Genomic DNA, 17,036 nt, shown 5'->3' with positions numbered 1-17,036 from the left:
GGGAGCCATGGAAGAGAAATGAGAGGGAGCAGATGGTAATTTCAGTAAATTGTCCCCATAATGTCATGGAAGACGGATCTGAAGGGGTACACATGGAAGCTGAGACCTCAGAAGTGAGCTAGAGGTATGGCTGGTCGAGGTGGAGAAGATGATATGGATTTGCAAATGATTTGGTAAGGACTTGGGGATTCATTGCATATAGGGACACAAGGAGAAGGAGAAACTGCAGGAGCTGACCCTCAGGTCTCTGGCTGGTGCCTAGGGAAAGAAAGAATGGTCTGGAGAGGGAAAAGTTATGATGAGAGAGCAGAGGAGAGATGTCGGGCTCAGCTGGGGACAGGTGGAATGGGGGAGACATCCAAGAGACAGTGGAGTTCTATAGCTTGGAGGGGCAAGACTGTGCTGCTGCTACAGATGGGGAAATGTGAACGCAGGATAGGATATGGAGCTACGGACATGGACACCATAGCTTGGGCCCATCACAGAGTGAGAAGAGGATGGGAGAGAGGACTGACTCATGTCCTCAAGCGAGGACAGAGGAGGTTAGAAGACAGTGGATGTGTGGCAAGAGGACCAGGGGGTTTCAAAGAGGGGTGGTTGGTGTGACTTAGGCCTTCCACAGGAAGTGGTCTATGAAGGGCATCAGACAGGGCCACTGGATTCAGGGATGACTTGTCATTTCTTGCCTTTCCTTGTGTCTTCTGTGTACACTTGCTTATGACACTCTCTATCCATTTCTGGCACCTCTCCTGACACCTCTCTGGGCCATGCTGTCCAGAGCAGACCTGATGAGGTGAATGCAGATGCGTGCCTGGACACCCGCATAGGTAGCCTCTCCTGGGCAGCCACAGCCATTAATCTCAAGGTCACTGGTGTCCACGGCCATGAGCTTCTGCCAAAAGCCTGGCCGCAGAGGGTGAGGTGAGGCCTGCAGCTTGGCCAGAAGACAGGCACTATACCTGAGCCCCCACCCCCACACGTGGTTGCAGCTGTGTCCATTCTTTGCAGGGCCTGTCACCATGGGCATCTCTGCTCCCCCGCCTCATAGGAATTGTGCCACGGGTGCGCCAAATGATCCAGCCCCTCTCTGATTGCTGCCTGCCAGGTTGGTCTGTGTGCACTGATGCGGTGGCTTCTCTGATGTGATCTCTGGGCCCTCCTGCCCGAAAACTCACCTAAGGAGTATCCTTCTATATGCCTGACCTTCCACCGTTAGAGAGTCACTCACAGGGCATCACAGGGTTCAGTGTGAGCCGGAATTGATCCTGGCACAATCTCTCCAATTGTAATTTGTTGAGACATTAATTTTAGTTAGGAAACACAAGATTGTGAAATATTTCAAGATTCTAAAATCTATAACATAAAATTTAGTCATCTGTCATGACCCCTTCCCATCTCACTCATCTCCCTAGAGATATACGCACCGATTTGTCAGTACTGGTATTTTCCAGATCTTTTCTCATGCATTTACAAAGCCATATAAGTATACACAACCCCCCACACACATACATATATAAAAATGAGATTGTACTGTACATACTGATGAGGAGCTTGCTTTTTCCCTTATCAATGTATTTTGGAGATCTTTACACATTGATACAAATATACCTCTTTTGTTTCTTTTTAGTTTCTGATTTTATATTTTTATTTTTATTTATTTTATTTTATTTTATTTTATTTTTTGAGACAGGGTCTTGCTCTGTCACCCAGACTGGAGTGCTGTGGTGCGATCTCAGCTCACCACAATCTTTGCCTCCCAGGTTCAAGAGATTCTCGTGCCTCAGCTTCCCAAGTAGCTAGGATTACAGGCGTGCACCACCATGCATGGCTATATTTTTTAAATTTATTTTTAATTTATATTTATTTGTTTGTTTATTTATTTATTTTTGAGATGGAGTCTTGCTCTGTTGCCCAGGCTGGAGTGCAATGGTGCAATCTCAGCTCACTGCAAACTCTGCCTCCCAGGTTCAAGCGATTCTCCTGCCTCAGCCTCCCAAGTAGCTGGGATTACAGGCACCCACCACCACATGCGGCTGATTTTTGTGTTTTTAGTAGAGACGGGGTTTCACCATGTTGGCCAGGCTGGTCTCGAACTCCTGACCTCAGGTGATCTGCCCACCTCAGTCTCCCAAAGTGCTGGGATTACAGGCATGAGCCACTGCGCCTGGCCTATTTTTTATTTTTATTTTTAGAGACAGGGTCTTGCTTTGTCACCCATGTTGGAGTGCAGTGGTGTAAGCATAGCTCACTGCAGTCTCGACCTCCTGGCTCAAGGCATCCTCCTGCCTCAGCCTCCTAAGTACCTAGAACTACAGGCACACGCAAACACACCTGGCTAATTTTTTATTTTTTGTAGAGAGAGGGTCTTGCTATGTTGCCCAGGCTGGTCTTGAACTCCTGCTTCAAGCAGTCTTCCCACTTTGGCCTCCCAAAGTGCTGGGATTACAGGCGTGAGCCACCACACCCAGCCTTCTCATTTTTATTTTTTATTTTTGAGACAGCCTCACTGTCGTCTAGGCTGGAGTGTAGTAGCGCAATCTCAGCTCACTGCACCCTCCTCCTTCCAGGTTCAAGTGATTCTCCTGCCTCAGCCTCCTGAGCAGCTGGGACTACAGGCGTGCACCACCATGCTTGGCTAATTTTTGTATTTTTGGTAGTGACAGGGTTTCACTATGTTGGCCAGGTTAGTCTCAAACTCCTGACCTCAAGTGATCTGCCTGCATCTGCCTCTCAAAGTGCTAGGATTACAGGCTTGGGCCATCACACCTGGCCTCATTTTTTAAAGAACAACATAGAATTCCATAGTGTATTATAATGTATTTAATCATTTTCCTCTTGATGAACAATAGATTCTTCACATGTTATTACTATTCCAGAAAGTGCTGTGCAAATCTTCCTCCACATGCATCTTTTACATATGTGTGAGTTTTTCCATTGCATAGATTTCTAGAAGCGGAATTGCTATGTTACAAGGAGATGCACCTGATAAGTATCAACAGATGCTATAAAATTGTCAGCCAAAAAGAATGCGTAAGTTGATATGATCCAACAGTGTGTATCATCCACAGAGGCGACCCCATCATTCTTTTTACTCCTTATTACTCTGATGGGTGAATGAAAAGGCATTTCCTTGCTCTATTTTGCATTTCCCTTATTCTCACTGAGACTGTGTCTACTCTTACCTGTTTATTTACCCATCATGTGTATTTTGTGACTTGTGTATTTATATTTGTTGCCATTGTTACTCTGGATATTTGTGGATTTAATTGTTGATTTGTAGAAGTTTATTCTAGTTATGGTTATTTCTCCTTTGTTGGTTATATATTTTGCGAGCATTTTTTCTTCGTTGCTTATCTTTTCACTGTTTTTGTGGTGCTGTGGAATTTCTAAATGTTTACGTTGTCAGGTCTATCCACCAGAGGCTTGTTTTTTAGTAGTAGGGGGAAAATGGAGCTTGGAGTCTTACGATGTTGCATTCTTTTTTTTTTTTTTTTTTTTTTTTTTTTTGAGACAGAGTCTTGCTCTGTTGCCCAGGCTGGAGTCCAGTGGCGCAGTCTCAGCTCACTGCAACATCTGCCTCTCAGATTCAAGCGATTCTCCTGCCTCAGCCTCCTGAGTAGCTGGAATTACAGGTGCACACCACCATGCCTGGCTAATTTTTGTATTTTTCGTGGAGATGAGCTTTCACCATGTTGGCCAGGCTGGTCTCGAACTCCTGGCCTCAAGTGATCCACCTGCCTCTGCCTCCCAAAGTGCTGGGATTATAGGCGTGAGCCACTGCGCCTGGCCGCAATGTTGCATTCTTGACCCTTCTCTAGTCTCTGCTTGCTCTTTGACTTTGAACAAAATTCAACTTCACTAAACTTTAATTTTGCAAGCTATATAGCCATGCTGTCTGTCCTGCCCCCATCCTCACCCAGCTGCTGCAGGGATCACAGTGATTACAAGAAACACAGGAGAAGCTGTCTTTGATGGGGCTTCCCAGTCATTCACATCTTCACAGTTAAACTAATTCCTTGACGGACATTGAGATTGACTCTTCTAGCACCAGCCTTGTGTAGGGCAGTGGTGTGGGGGCATCTGTTGCTGGGACCCGTACCTAACTTTTCCCAGATGACTTTTTTTTTTTTTTTGAGATGGAATTTTGCTCTTGTCATGCAGGCTAGAGTGCAATGGCATGATCTCAGCTCACCGCAACCTCTGCCTCCCAGGTTCAAGTGATTCTCCTGCCTCAGCCTCCCTATTAGCTGGGATTATAGGTGCGTGCCACCACGACCAGCAAATATTTCATTTTTAGTAGAGACGGGGTTTCACTATGTTGACCAGGCTGGTCTCAAACTCCTGACCTCAAGTGATCCACTCGCCTCAGCTTTGGGATTACAGGCGTGAACCACCACGCCCGGCCCCAGATGATGTTTGAGTGCCCACCTGTGCTGGAGATACTATCCTCACAGCCCTGCATAAGGAAGTATATGAGTCAGCCTGGGCTGTCATCGCAAAATGCCACAGCCCCGGTGGCTTAAACAACAGAAGTTGATTCTGTCACAGTTCTGGAAGCTAGAAGTCCAAGTTCCAGGTGTCGGGAGGTTTGGTTTCTTCTGAGGCCTCCTCTGCTTGTGGATGGCTGCTTTCTTGCTGTGTCCTCACATGATCCTTCCTCTGTGTATATGTTTGTGTCCTCATTTCCTCCTCTTCTTATGAAGACACCAGTCATATGGATTAGGGTCCACTCATATGATCTCGCTGGGTTTTTTTTTTTTTTTTTTTTTTGAGATGGAGTCTCACTCTGTCACCCAAGCTAGAGGGCAGTGGCTCAATTTCAGCTCATGCAACCTCCGCCTCCCGGGTTCAAGTGATTCTGGTGCCTCAGTCTCTTGAGTAGCTGGGACTACAGGCACATGCCACCACGCCCAGCTATTTTTGCATTTTAGTAGAGACGAGGTTCCACCATGTTGGCCAGGCTGGTCTCAAACTCCTGACCTCAGGTGATCTGCCCGCCTTGGCCCCCCAAAGTGCTGGGCCATATGATCTTGTTTTATCTTAATTACCTCTTTAAAGGGCCTGTCTCCATAGAGAGTCACATTCTGAGATCCTGGGGGTTTGGACTTGAACATATGGATTTTGGGGGGACACATTTCAACCCATTACAGGGAGATAGCACCATGTCTGGATGAGAATCTGGGAAGTGAAGCTCAGAGAGGCTCCTGTACTTGCTTTCAGTCACAATAAGCAGCTTGTAGCTCTGAGCTCTCCTGTGTTTAAAGCCCAGGGCTCTTGGTGACCTGACTGGTGTTAAAAGTCTCTGGGCTGGGCCAGGCGCGGTGGCTCACACCTGTAATCCCCGCACTTTGGGAGGCCAAGGCGAGAGGATGGCTTGAGCCAAGGAGTTTGAGACCAGCCTGGGCAACATGGTGAAACCCCGTCTCTACAAAAAAATGCAAAACTTAGCCAGGCATGGTGGCACGTACCTATAGTCCCAGCTACTGGGGAGGCTGAGGTGGGAGGATGGCTTGAGCCTGGGAGACAGATGTTGCAGTGAACTGTGATCATGCCGCTGCACTCCAGCCTGGGTAACAGAGTGAGACCTTGTATTTTTTAACAAAACAAAACAAAAAACCTCTTTGGGCTCCACTACCCTGACTTCCTGCTCACTAGTCACCCATCTGTGTCTCCACCCCATGGCCTCATAACTCTCACTCCCTGGGCAGGACACCTACTCCTTCAGTATCTTCTGTACTTCCTCTGTCCTGTTGGGAAAGGGTTTCGCATAATAATTCAATTAATTGAATGTATTATAGCTTGTTACATTTTTACTGTTGCAGCGGGAAAGACTGCATGGTGTGATAGAGCATTTGCAATGCAGGAAATTCCCCAGTAATCTCACTCCCTCACAAACCTGCTCTTGATGTTTGCATGTTACCTTCCCATCTCCCCTTAGGACATACACTTGTATTTCCCATGTTTGGCATCATATTAAACATGGCCCTTCATGTGCTTCCCTTTTCACCCCACATAGCTAACAGTTTCTATCTGTCTCTTTTTTTCTTTTTTTAAAAATTTCTTAGCCCGAAAGGCCATCCCCTATCTTTTCATGCTCATTTTAATGGCTGTGTAATATTCCACTGAGTTGCCATACTCTAATATTCTGAATCATTACAGCAGTCGAGCATTTGAGTTTCCCATTTGTGCTATTACAGATAATGATGCAGTAAATATCTTTGTACAGAAAGCTTTTTGCTTCTCTCGAATTATTTCCTAAGGGAAAATTCCCAGGAGTCAGATTACTGAGTTAAGGGCTGCAGCAGCATCACAGCGCCTTGATGAACTGAAATATCATGTTATGGAACAAGCATACCAGTGTCCCATGCCAACAAGTGAACATGTCAGCTGCACTGTAATCTCACTGGCATTTGCTGTAAATAATTAAATACACTTTTGACAGTTTTAATATAAGGATACACCAAGGCTGCTTTAATTGGTGTTGCTTTAATAACCAACAAAGGAGGAACATTCTACAATAGATTCAATAGATTTGTATTTTCAATTCATTTTGTTGTCACTTCTATTTTTAAAAAAGAATCATTGAAGATGAAACAAATGGGCAGTCATCCCTTGGGAATTCCAGCGCTGTTATTATCTTGAGGAATCTGTCGGTGAAAGTAGTATTTAGACTTCAACAAGCAAAAGGCCTCTTGGTTAATAACTGACATAGCAGTAGAATGGGCCTGAGAAGAAGCTGATCTCCTCAGAGCCACGTGGCGGGACTGATACCAACTCTCCATCCAGGTCCTGCAGGTAGCCTGGCCCACTGGCAGGCCACCCTTTCCAAATGCATGTGCAGGGATGCCAGTGCAACCCGGTGCTGGCTCCAGGGCAAAACCTTCCAGGCTCAGCTCCCAGAGAGGCGGCCTCTGTCTCTTCTGTTGCCCCTACCAGCAGAGGGCACATGTGGACAGTCAGGCCTAGGCACCACCCCTAGCTTTTCCCTTTTTTCAAACTGAATGGTGCCCTTGGTGCCCTCTCCCTCATTCTTTTCCTTCCTTTTTTTTTTTTTTTTTTTTTTTTTTTTTTTTTTTTTTTTTTTTTTTTTTTGAGACAGTCTTACTCCGTTGCCCTGGCTGTAGTGCAGTGGTGTGATCTCGGCTCATTGCAACCTCTGCCTCCCAGTTCAAGCGACTCTCCTGCCTCTGCCTCCCAAGTACCTGGGATTACAGGTGCACGCACCACACCTGGCTAATTTTTGTATGTTTAGTAGAGATGGGGTTTTACCATGTTGGTCAGGCTGATTTTGAACTCCTGACCTCAAGTGGTCCGGCTGCCTCAGCCTCCCAAAGTGCTGAGATTACAGGCATGAGCCACGGCACCCAGCCCCCATTTCATTTTTCTGATCTAAAATAATCAATGAGAAATGGAAAGTTTTTTCCCTTGGAAGTTTTTTAATTGCCTAGCAACACATTATCACAAATTGCTCTCAAATTAATTCTTTGGCTTCAGTGCAGAATCATTTATTAATGAGGATGGCACTCAGCATCTAAGAATGGCTATTCTTAGAACACTGCTGCTTTAAAGGGCTTCATCCTTAAGATATCCCCACAAGGACCACGTATGCCTCACAAACCCTTGGAGAACCTGATTCTCCAGACAAACACAGAGAAGGTCACTGCTTCTCCCCTGTGGGCCCCAGCCCCTCATTAGTGATGAGCCCAAGGCCAGGAGGGGGAAGCCAAAGATCTCCAAGTCCCAAAGCGGTTGAGGGCTGTGGCCAACTTGGGTCAGGAGGCCACCATTGGATCTTGCTCCCGTGGGACTCCCAAGCTGGTGCTGGCATCTGTGTGGTATCATCAAGGGAGAGGAAGGGGTGCAAAGGGGAAAGGGGGTTGTGAGGAGGAATGCACCAGAAATGCAGACAAGAGGGAACAGTGGTGGAAGGCTTGGGAAGACAGGGGGGTGATGTGGTTTGATAGGCTGGGGTGAAAAGGGCTCTTAATGAGTGATTACGTTGCTTTCATGAAGCAGTTCGATTGATTTATTCATTCCCATTCACCTACCATGTGCTAGACCACACTGGAAGCTGAGAATAGTGAGAAAAGGCCTCCGACTCTGCCCTGAAGGAGTTCACAGTCTGTTGTGGGAGATAGACAAGTAAATAGGAATCTACAGTGGGTGTGCTAGGTCCTGGGAAAGAAAGCTCAGGGCACTCAGAAAGCTCAGACTTGAGGAAATTCACCTGTGATCCTACTGGGTATTTTTGTTTTGAGACAGGGTCACCCAGGCTTGAGTGCAGTGATTTGATCTTAGCTCACTGCAGCCTGGACCTCCCCAGGATCAAGCAATCCTCCCACCTCAGCCTCCCAAGTAGCTGGGACTACAGGCATGCACCACTATGCCCAGCTAATTTTTAGAATATTTTTACAGAGATGGAGTTTCGCCATGTTGCCCAAGCTGGTCTCAAACTCCCAGGCTCAAGCAATCTGCTCGTCTCAGCCTCCCAAAGTGCTGGGATTACAGACATGAGCTACCGTGCCCAGCCAATCCTACTGTTTTAACATGTCAGTATATGCATACTTTTCATAGAGTTACAAATAGGTTGTGTGATTTCCTCTTCCTTTCAGCGTTTTTTTTTTAGCATGGTTTCTTATTTCCCTGACATTATCGCTTATATAAATCTAAACAGCTCCCTGATATTCCATGAAGTTGATGAAATAGAGTTGATGAAATTCACCTGCTGTTAGAGTTAGGTTGCTTCGTTTTTGCAACAGATGGCATTGGGTGCAGAACTTTTTGCACTTGTGATGAATCCAGTTCATCTTACTGGGCTGTAGGGTGTGGATGTGCTTGCGATTCTTAATGTACTACCATGTTGTCCCCAAGGCCTTGCAGTAGTTTCTGGGGCTGCCGTGAGTGCCTGGGGGACATATCTCTCTGTTGCCTCCATCCAGCACTGGGATGAATAACAGATACACACACCCACATCAATATGAATATTATTTGTTGAGTGTGTGTGTGTGTGTGTGTGCCACATTATTGAGCAAAGGAAGGAACATAGAGGAAACTGAGTCTGATGAATAATGTTCTGGCGGCAAATGGAAGTGGGAGGCCAGCTTCTAGGGAGGCTGTTGCAGGAGCAGCAGCCCAGGTGGGGCGTGACAAGGAAAGTGGTAACCATAGACATGGGAGGAAAGCAAAGAGTTCAAAGTAAACAGAGCAACCAGTTTGATGTGGGGTCAGATAGGAGTTTGGAGGGTTGCAGCTGCCCCCGGGATTGCCAGCACAGGATATTTGGGGTAAGTGAACCTCAGGAAGTTTTCAGAGTTGGTGCACTTGGTTTTAGGAGGTCACAAAGAGGAGGGCTGGAGGCCCAAACCTAGACCTGTTCAAAAGACACCCATGGGCCGGGTGCCGTGGCTCACGCCTGTAATCCCAGCACTTTGGGAGGCCAAGGTGGGTGGATCACCTGAGGTCAGGAGTTCGAGACCAGCCTGGTCAACATGGTGAAACCCTGTTTCTACTAAAACTATGAAAATTAGCTGGGCATGGTGGTGCATGCCTATAATCTCAGCTACTCAGGAGACTGAGGCCAGAGAATGGCTTGAACCCAGGAGGCAGAGGTTACAGTGAGCAGAGATCATGCCACTGGACTCCAGCCTGGGTGACAGAGGGAGACTCTGAAAAGACACCCATGATGCATGAGTATAGATGGATCACAGAAGTGGGGCTGGGGTTCAGCCTCACGCATACGGTTGTATGGACAGGACCCAGGGCAGCCAGTGGAGCTGTTAGAAGAACCCATCAGTCATCTTAGGCTCAGTCTCTTCGGCTTCCTTGACAAACTAATTCAACGAAGACTTTGCAGCTAATATATTTTATTTAAGGATGAGTTGGCACCCTTCTGGCTGCCTGTTCAGCTAGGTTGTAGATTTTTAAGTATTTCACGTGAGCAGAATCTGATAGTTTTTTGATTGTGACTTATAGTGTAAAATGATTACATAGAAAAGAGAAATAGTGTGTGTGTTTGCTTTAGTGGCACCACATGATTTTTTAAAAATATTTTTTCTGTACCATTTTCCTTTTGTTACGGGGTATGTTTTGTTCCCTTTCTTCTCAATTACCCAGCTGTAAGCCAGGCATGGCTCCGGATGAGAGTGAATAGACAGTGGGGCTAAGAAAGAAGTTCAGTGACACCAGGGTTCACTAGCAGTGAGGGTGGCATGTGGCACTCAGCTCCTCTGCCCTCCTCTTTTTCAGCCTTTAGGACAGAGGACACAGTTCTGCATTAGACAGTCCTCCAGATTTCCGATTCCACAATACTCATAATGCCTGGTTAAATACCTTGGGTTGGATTTATTCTTGCACATGCAAATCCTTAAAAACAAATTGCCTGTATGTTTCTGAACGTTTCCCCAAAACATTCAAAACACTGCTCTGACCAAACACAGTGGCTCACACCCATAATCCCAGCATTTTGGGAGGCCAAGGTAGGAGGCCTGCTTGAAGCCAGAAGTTCCAGCCCAGCCTAGGCAACAAAGCAAGAACTTTGTCTCTACAAAAAATAAAAATAAATAAAAATTAGCTGGACATGGTGGTGTGCCCCAGTAGTCCCAGCTACTCAGGAGGCTGAGGCAGGAGGATTGCTTGAGCCCAGGCATTTGAGTCTGCAGTGAGCTATGATCATGCCACTGTACTCAAGCCTGGGTGACAGAGTAAGACCCCATCTCTAAAAAAAATAAAAATTTAAAAATAAAATTAAAAACAAACCAAAACACTATTCCAGACTCCCCTCATTTTTTCTCATGAGGCCTCTGGGAGCCCAGGGTGCAGTAATTAATCTCTTTAAGGGACCCTGCAGAGCGGGGTTCTCTGAGTGTGGCCTCCGAGGTCAGCCAGACCAGGCCAGTTCCAAGCCTGGTGACCCTGGGCAAGTCGCTTGACCTCAGAGCCTTAGTCTCCTCATCTGTAAAAGAGGTTGTTGGTGAAATTTACAAAACAAGCCTTTTCTGTGAGAATAAAATGAGGAAATGCAGGTCAAGCATGCAGCCTGGTGTTCTCAACACTCCATCACTAGGACCATTTCCATCACTGTGGTGCTCTTCATTTTGCAGCCAGAAAACCAAGGCCCAGACTGGCTAAATGCCTTCTATCCCCCCGCCCGGCCAGTGAATCTAACTCAATTGTTAAGGATTAATTCTCTAGGTGAAAGAAGTACTCAGCTGCTTCAAAGGCATGGAAGGGAATTACTGACCGAGCACCACCTTCCCTGAGTCTATTAGATGTTAAAACAGCAGCTTTGATGTGTATTTGAAAAAGCTTTAAATTGGTGAAAATGGATTCCGTTTCAATAAATTACATTTGATCAATTCCTTTGCTTGAGCTCCTGCAAGGTGGCACAGTTAGGTAGGGCTCTGTTGGAGATGAAGCAGTGGCTAAAACTCAGTCCCAGGGCCCAGAGTCTGTAGTCCAGTGGGAAAGATGAGACATACGTAGGGCAGAGAGAAGTGGGAGCCTCAGCAGAGGAGTGGGGCAGGCCCATGTGTGGAGTTGAAGACCTCTGAGCGGGAGAGTGTCAGCGTCTGACATACAGTGAACAGGATCTCTCAGCTGTCATATTGTGCAGAGACTGTGGGGACCACAGTGGGAGCAGAGAGACTTGCAGGGAGATTGTGTAAGAGTCCACAGGCACGATGAGGGCGTAGTAGGCCCCAGAAGCAGCATGCAGGTGGTGGGAGTCAAGGGATCCTGGCTGTATTCTACGGGTATAGGCATCATGATGTCCTGACCAGCTGGAGGTGGATCTAAGAGACAGAGAAGTCACAGACGACTCCAGAGTTTCTGACCTGAACGATGTCACTAGCTGAGGTGGAGAGGGTTGAGGAAGGGTGTGGTACAAATGGCAGTGGATGGGGGATGGGGGTGCGGGCATAGGGAAGCTCAGGTTTGGACAGTTGGGTTTCTGACGCCCACCACACATCCCACGGAGATTTCGGTGGGCTGCCTGGCGAAGGCAGTGGGCGCTTCTTTACTGGAAATTTTTATGAGTGAAACTTGCTGTATTTACCTTGTTGAGTGTTTCTGTTAACATCTGAAACTCTGGGGAAAATTAGGATTCTTTAACCTTGTAGACCTACAAGACACAGAGGCAGTTAATTTCACTTAACACGAATTTATTAGAAACAGCTCCTTTAGAAATCAGCGTTCTCTGATCTGTAGTAAACCTTGTAATTAACTTTGCCTACTTACTGGTTATGCCTGTGGGCAGCTGGACAGGGGAGTTGTGTTCAAAGGCCTGGGCAAATACGTTGTGACCAGATGCCTGCAGGCCTGTGGCAGCAAAGCTAAGGGAGCCCAGGTCCCCGGGCCCCTGCCTGTTGCCTTCTTCCTGCATGGTGGCCAGGTGTCTGCAGGTGGCCAGACACAGGTGCACCAGCCACCGCAGCGGGGTCAGAAGATGAGGTCTCAGAGGTGACCCCGATTTCCTGGAATCACCGTCAGGCCCCTGGCCATCCCCATTTCCCATGTGCCCCTTAGCTCTCAAGGGCATCTTTGCCCTTTGAGATAAAGCAACGCCGAGCTTGTTGCTGCAGGGGACAGCACCTTCGCTCGGATTTTCGCATTAAAATGTGACATTGAAGTGGGGAGCCTGCACGGGCGTCCGCGGGTTGCACGGACCAGCAGGCGACGCGCGGGACGAGGCCGCGCTCCTGGGGCGGGAGGAAGTGGTAGGCAGCACCGCCGCTCAAGCTGGGCTCGGCTCCCGCGGCGCGGACGGGGTTAACGCGCTCATGCACCGGGTGGCGGGCGGCAGTGGTGCATTGTGGTAACGCGGCGCCGGGACCCACGAGTGTCCGCCGCCTCCGCCGGGCGGCCCACCGAGCTGTGCACGCGTCCGTGCAAGCCCCCGGGACCTGGCGCCATGTAGCGCCCAGCCGATCGGAGGCTGCCCCGCCGCGGGAATGAAGGGACGCGGCTGCTGGGACACGGCCTCCGTGCGCTCCTTCTGCAGCTCCGGCTGCCTGAATAAATTTAAGAAGGGTTAGTGCTTGCCGGGCTTCCACCCGGAGGGAGGCCAGGCTCCCCGCGCATGCACGCCCGGTGCCGGGCTTGCTGCGTGATCGATCCACGCGAGCCTCTGATGTCACTCTCTCGCGGCGTGGGGAGCCTCGGGGAACCCCTGTCCCCGCACCCCGCCGGCGTGCGCTCCCGGCTCGCTTCATGCGCGGGGCATTTTGGAGAGGGGGCTGCGGCTAGAGATTTGTCCGTCTAATTAACCTATGCAAAAAGAAAATGAAATATAATCTATATCTGTATGAAAAGAAGGGGGAAGCGGTGGTCGGTGTTTTATCCACCCATCTACCTCTTCTTCCCCAGAGTCGGCCTGGGGTCCGCATGCCCCTGGAGCCCCTGTAGAGTCGCTGATTTGCCCAAAAGGGCCTCGTCCGGGAGCCACCAGTGGTATCGGCTTTGCTCAGTGCATGATTCTCCGAGTGGCCGCCTGGGTTTGAGCAACCCTCCCTCCCCTTCCCGTGGTGATCCTGAATGACCGCCCTGGGGTGTGCAGGCTCACAAGCCCAAGGGCCCTTCCTAGCATGAGGGAAAACCTTAGCTGTCTTAAATGGAGGCCTTGCAAACTCTGTAAGCTCTTGCCTGCAATTCCTGATGCTTGAAACCTTCTTTACTGGGAATTTTGCGTGAGTGAAACTTGCTGTATTTACTTTGATGAGTGTTTTTGTTAACATCTGAAACTCTGGGGAAAATTAGGATTCTTTAACCTTGTAGACCTAAAAGACACAGAGGCGGTTAATTTCACCTAATATGAATTTATTAGAAACAGCTCCTTTAGAAATCAGCGCTCTCTGATCTGTAATAAACCTTGTAATTAACTTTACCTGCTTACTGGTTATGCTAATGGCTTCATAAGACCTTGGTCCATTCCAGAGGACTTCGAAGTTGCAGGCTGCAAGCCTCAGCCCGGGAATCCCATCCAACCACGTGAGTTCTCTCAAAACACCATATGAGGTCTTAGGGTGTGTGCAATTGTAAACATTTGAAATGTATTTCATTAGGAGTTGATACTACACCTCCATCTTAAGAGTCTTTTAAGGAAACTTGCAAGTAAATTTCGTCCAAAGTGTGTGTTCTGGTTTTAGAGGATTGGTCTTAGTTTCCAGTTTTTATTTTGGATATAGTGTCATTTCTAAAGCAGTTATGTTCTTTACGCGAAGTTTAAATGATGTTTCTGTTATCGGTTTGGATGGATTTATTCCGAGGGAGAATTTTGGAGTTAGTTTTAAAAAGAAAAGACCTTGTTTTTCTTCTCTTGGCTCATCTAATGATTTTCTTGGTTGCCCTTGTCTGGAAGTGTTAACAAGGAGCATTGGACCTGATGTCTGCTAGCATTCGGCTTGGTTGTGGAGGAATGTCACCTTTGTAGGGAACCTCAGGTGTGACCAGAGCAGCTGTATCTTGAGATCAGTGACGGAGTGACCTTTTTGACGGCCAGGCCCCTCCAGGCCAGCCTTCTGTCTTATCCTCCTGTTGGTGTCCTGCCCTGCACAGCAAGCCTGGGGAGGAGGAGGCTCAGGAGGTTGCGTGTTGGTGGGCACTGTGCTTAGAACAGGGCCTGGAGCAGAGCTTGCTGCACCAGCGGGAGGAGGCCCAGCGGCGAGTGCAGTAGTCAAGAGCAGCCAGAACTCAGCCTCCATGTCAGAGACCCTAGGGGCGAACAGGGGAGTTTGTCCCTCAGGTGCTCTGTGTGAAAGTGGGCCTGGGAAGGCCAGAAGGGTGTTTTCAAGAGAAGCTGGAAATCTCAGTTTTTATGATATTTCCACATACACACACATACATACCTAGGGGTTGCAGGAGGCCTAGTTAGGGATTAGCTTTGGGAGGTGGGAGCTGCCTAGCCCCTGACATCGTTACAGGAATTGATTGGGTCCTCGTCCCCAGCATGCAAACAGGGTGAGACTGGCCTCCTGTTCTAGACACGTGGAAGGGTATTCTGGTGAGGTGTCACCGCACACAAGTTTCCCCTTAGGAAAGGGTTCCGGTGAAATTGCATCATGCACCTAAGCCCATCTTTGTGCAAATTGAAGAGGGAGCTGGGCTTGCTGCCTGCTCCAGGATGCCAAGGGATGGGGTCCAGGTGGTGCCCATTTCAGCAGCAGGACAAGGTCTGGGCTTATGGAGGTGCATCACATGGGCCTCTATTCTGGAGGTCTTGTGGTATAGCTGGGCTGTCAGGAGCCCTGGCTTCTTTTCCTGACTCTGCTGCTCAGCTGTGTGTCTGTGCCCGTCTGTGATTCTCAGTTGCCCCCACCCTTGTAAACAAGAGGAAGCATGGATTGAAAGAGGTTCCAGAAGAACAGATCCCCACCCTGCTCCCAGACCTAAGCATGTGAGGAGCCCTGGGCAATGGCATGTTCAAAGCACAGCCCCACTGCTTGCCTGGCCTTCAGCCGACTTCTTACCTTTTTGATCCTCAGTTTCCCCATCTAAAAGATGGCATTAAACCTACTTACCTTGGCTGGGCACGGTGGTTCATGCCTGTAATCCCAGCATTTTGGGAGGCCGAGGTGGGCAGATCACCTGAGGTCAGGAGTTCGAGACCAGCCTGGCCGACATGGTGAAGCCCCATCTCTACTAAAAATACAAAAATTAGCCCAGCATGGTGGCATATGCCTGTAATCCCAGCTACTCAGGAGGCAAAAACAAACAAAAAACCCTACTTACCTGGCAAGGTTGCTGGGAGGTTGAAATGAGATACTATGCATCTGTGCCTACCAGTCTGTCAATCACCTATGTATCTGTGTCTCTGTGTGCTTCAAACAGAGCCTGGTGGGCCACAATGGGGGAAGCACCCACTTGGGGTCTCTTGTAAGTGCTGACTGCAGCCCTCGGCCATTCTCCCCTTTGCCTTTGTATGTGTGCGCTTATGTGTATATGCACATGTGCAGATCTGTGTTGGACTCCTGGATCTTTTCTGGTTGGAACGTAAGTCACGAGAGCAGAACATATGAACCTCACGCCCTGGCATGGTGGGCTCACCAGAGGTCAGAGTCTGGTGGCCTTGGGCAGGCCCTGACCATAGTACTGCTAAGGTCATCACTTTCTCGTCTGTGGCCTCAAAGCACCCCTGCTTGCCCACAAGCCAGCCTTCATACTGAGCCCAGCTCTCATTTGCCCAGTGGAGAGAGCTGAGCTGAACTTGCAGCTGACTGGGTGATGTGTCACAGAAACAGGAGGGGATCAGGGTGATGGCAGCCAACACGGGCCATCAGGGGCGGGCATACCAGGTCAGGCGGTTAGGTTCTTTGCACAGACCCCCAGAAAACTTGGTGGCAACAGTGCACCGGCCTCTGTGAGTGGCTATGATGTGAGCACCAGGTCCTGGAATGTTCTGAGGGGTTATTGTTTTTGATGACGTGTTTGCATCTTTAAAGGCCAGGACAGAGAAGGAGCCTCACGGAACTTCAGCTGGGAATTGATGGAGGACACGGGGTCCTTCAAAAATTCACAAATGGGGACTTTTAGGGGACAGCTTGCCAAAGTGCACTGTCTATATTTGGCATCTGCTGAGGTTCCTGGGAGGAAGGACTAAGGCCTGAAGCAAGGGACTAGCTCTGTGCTCTAATCTCCTTCCCTGCACCTGCAGAGTGGCCTCCTGGTTCCCAGGGCTTCACATTTGCCACTCCTCAGGCCTGGTCTCATAGCATGCCCAGTCCAGCCTCACTCTGCCTACTTGGCCCAATCTCCCTGCCCCTCCCTCATAATAAATTCATCCTTGTAGGCACAATGCCTATTCTGGTTCCTCCTGAAGTTTCCCCCGACCTCCCAAGGCTGGAGGTGCCCCCTCCTTCGGACCTCTCCTGGGCCCCTTCTGTAGCAGGACTGGGTTGTTTGATGCAAGTCTCACTCTCCTAGAGGCTGTAAGCTACCAGAGATGGAGGCTGGGTTTTACCTGTGTCTTAATGCCACTGTCTCCTCTCCAGCACTCAGCACTTTTGTCTAACTGGTGTTTGGAGCCAGCCCACCACCTAGAAGTG

General features: G+C 48.7%; 1 protein-coding gene across 12 annotated transcripts in view; it reads left to right on the top strand.

Annotated features, from left to right (window-relative positions):
* OSBP2 (oxysterol binding protein 2) overlaps positions 1–17,036 on the top strand; it is a 215,049-nt gene that overhangs the window by 110,079 nt on the left and 87,934 nt on the right. Inside the window, exon 1 of one of the 12 annotated variants that reach the window (XM_055254040.2) lies at positions 12,623–13,026. The exons of the other annotated variants lie outside the window; for them this stretch is intronic. Within the exon in view, the coding sequence (XP_055110015.1) occupies positions 12,948–13,026 (79 nt within the window). The 5' untranslated portion in view covers positions 12,623–12,947. Of the gene's footprint in view, positions 1–12,622; positions 13,027–17,036 lie in introns of those variants that run through there. 12 annotated transcript variants of the gene reach the window in all.

The sequence above is a fragment of the Symphalangus syndactylus genome, chromosome 18 (assembly GCF_028878055.3).
Source record: "Symphalangus syndactylus isolate Jambi chromosome 18, NHGRI_mSymSyn1-v2.1_pri, whole genome shotgun sequence".
NCBI classification, from domain to species: domain Eukaryota; kingdom Metazoa; phylum Chordata; class Mammalia; order Primates; family Hylobatidae; genus Symphalangus; species Symphalangus syndactylus.
Note: the sequence above shows the minus strand (reverse complement) of the source record. Positions and strands in the feature narration are given on the sequence as shown.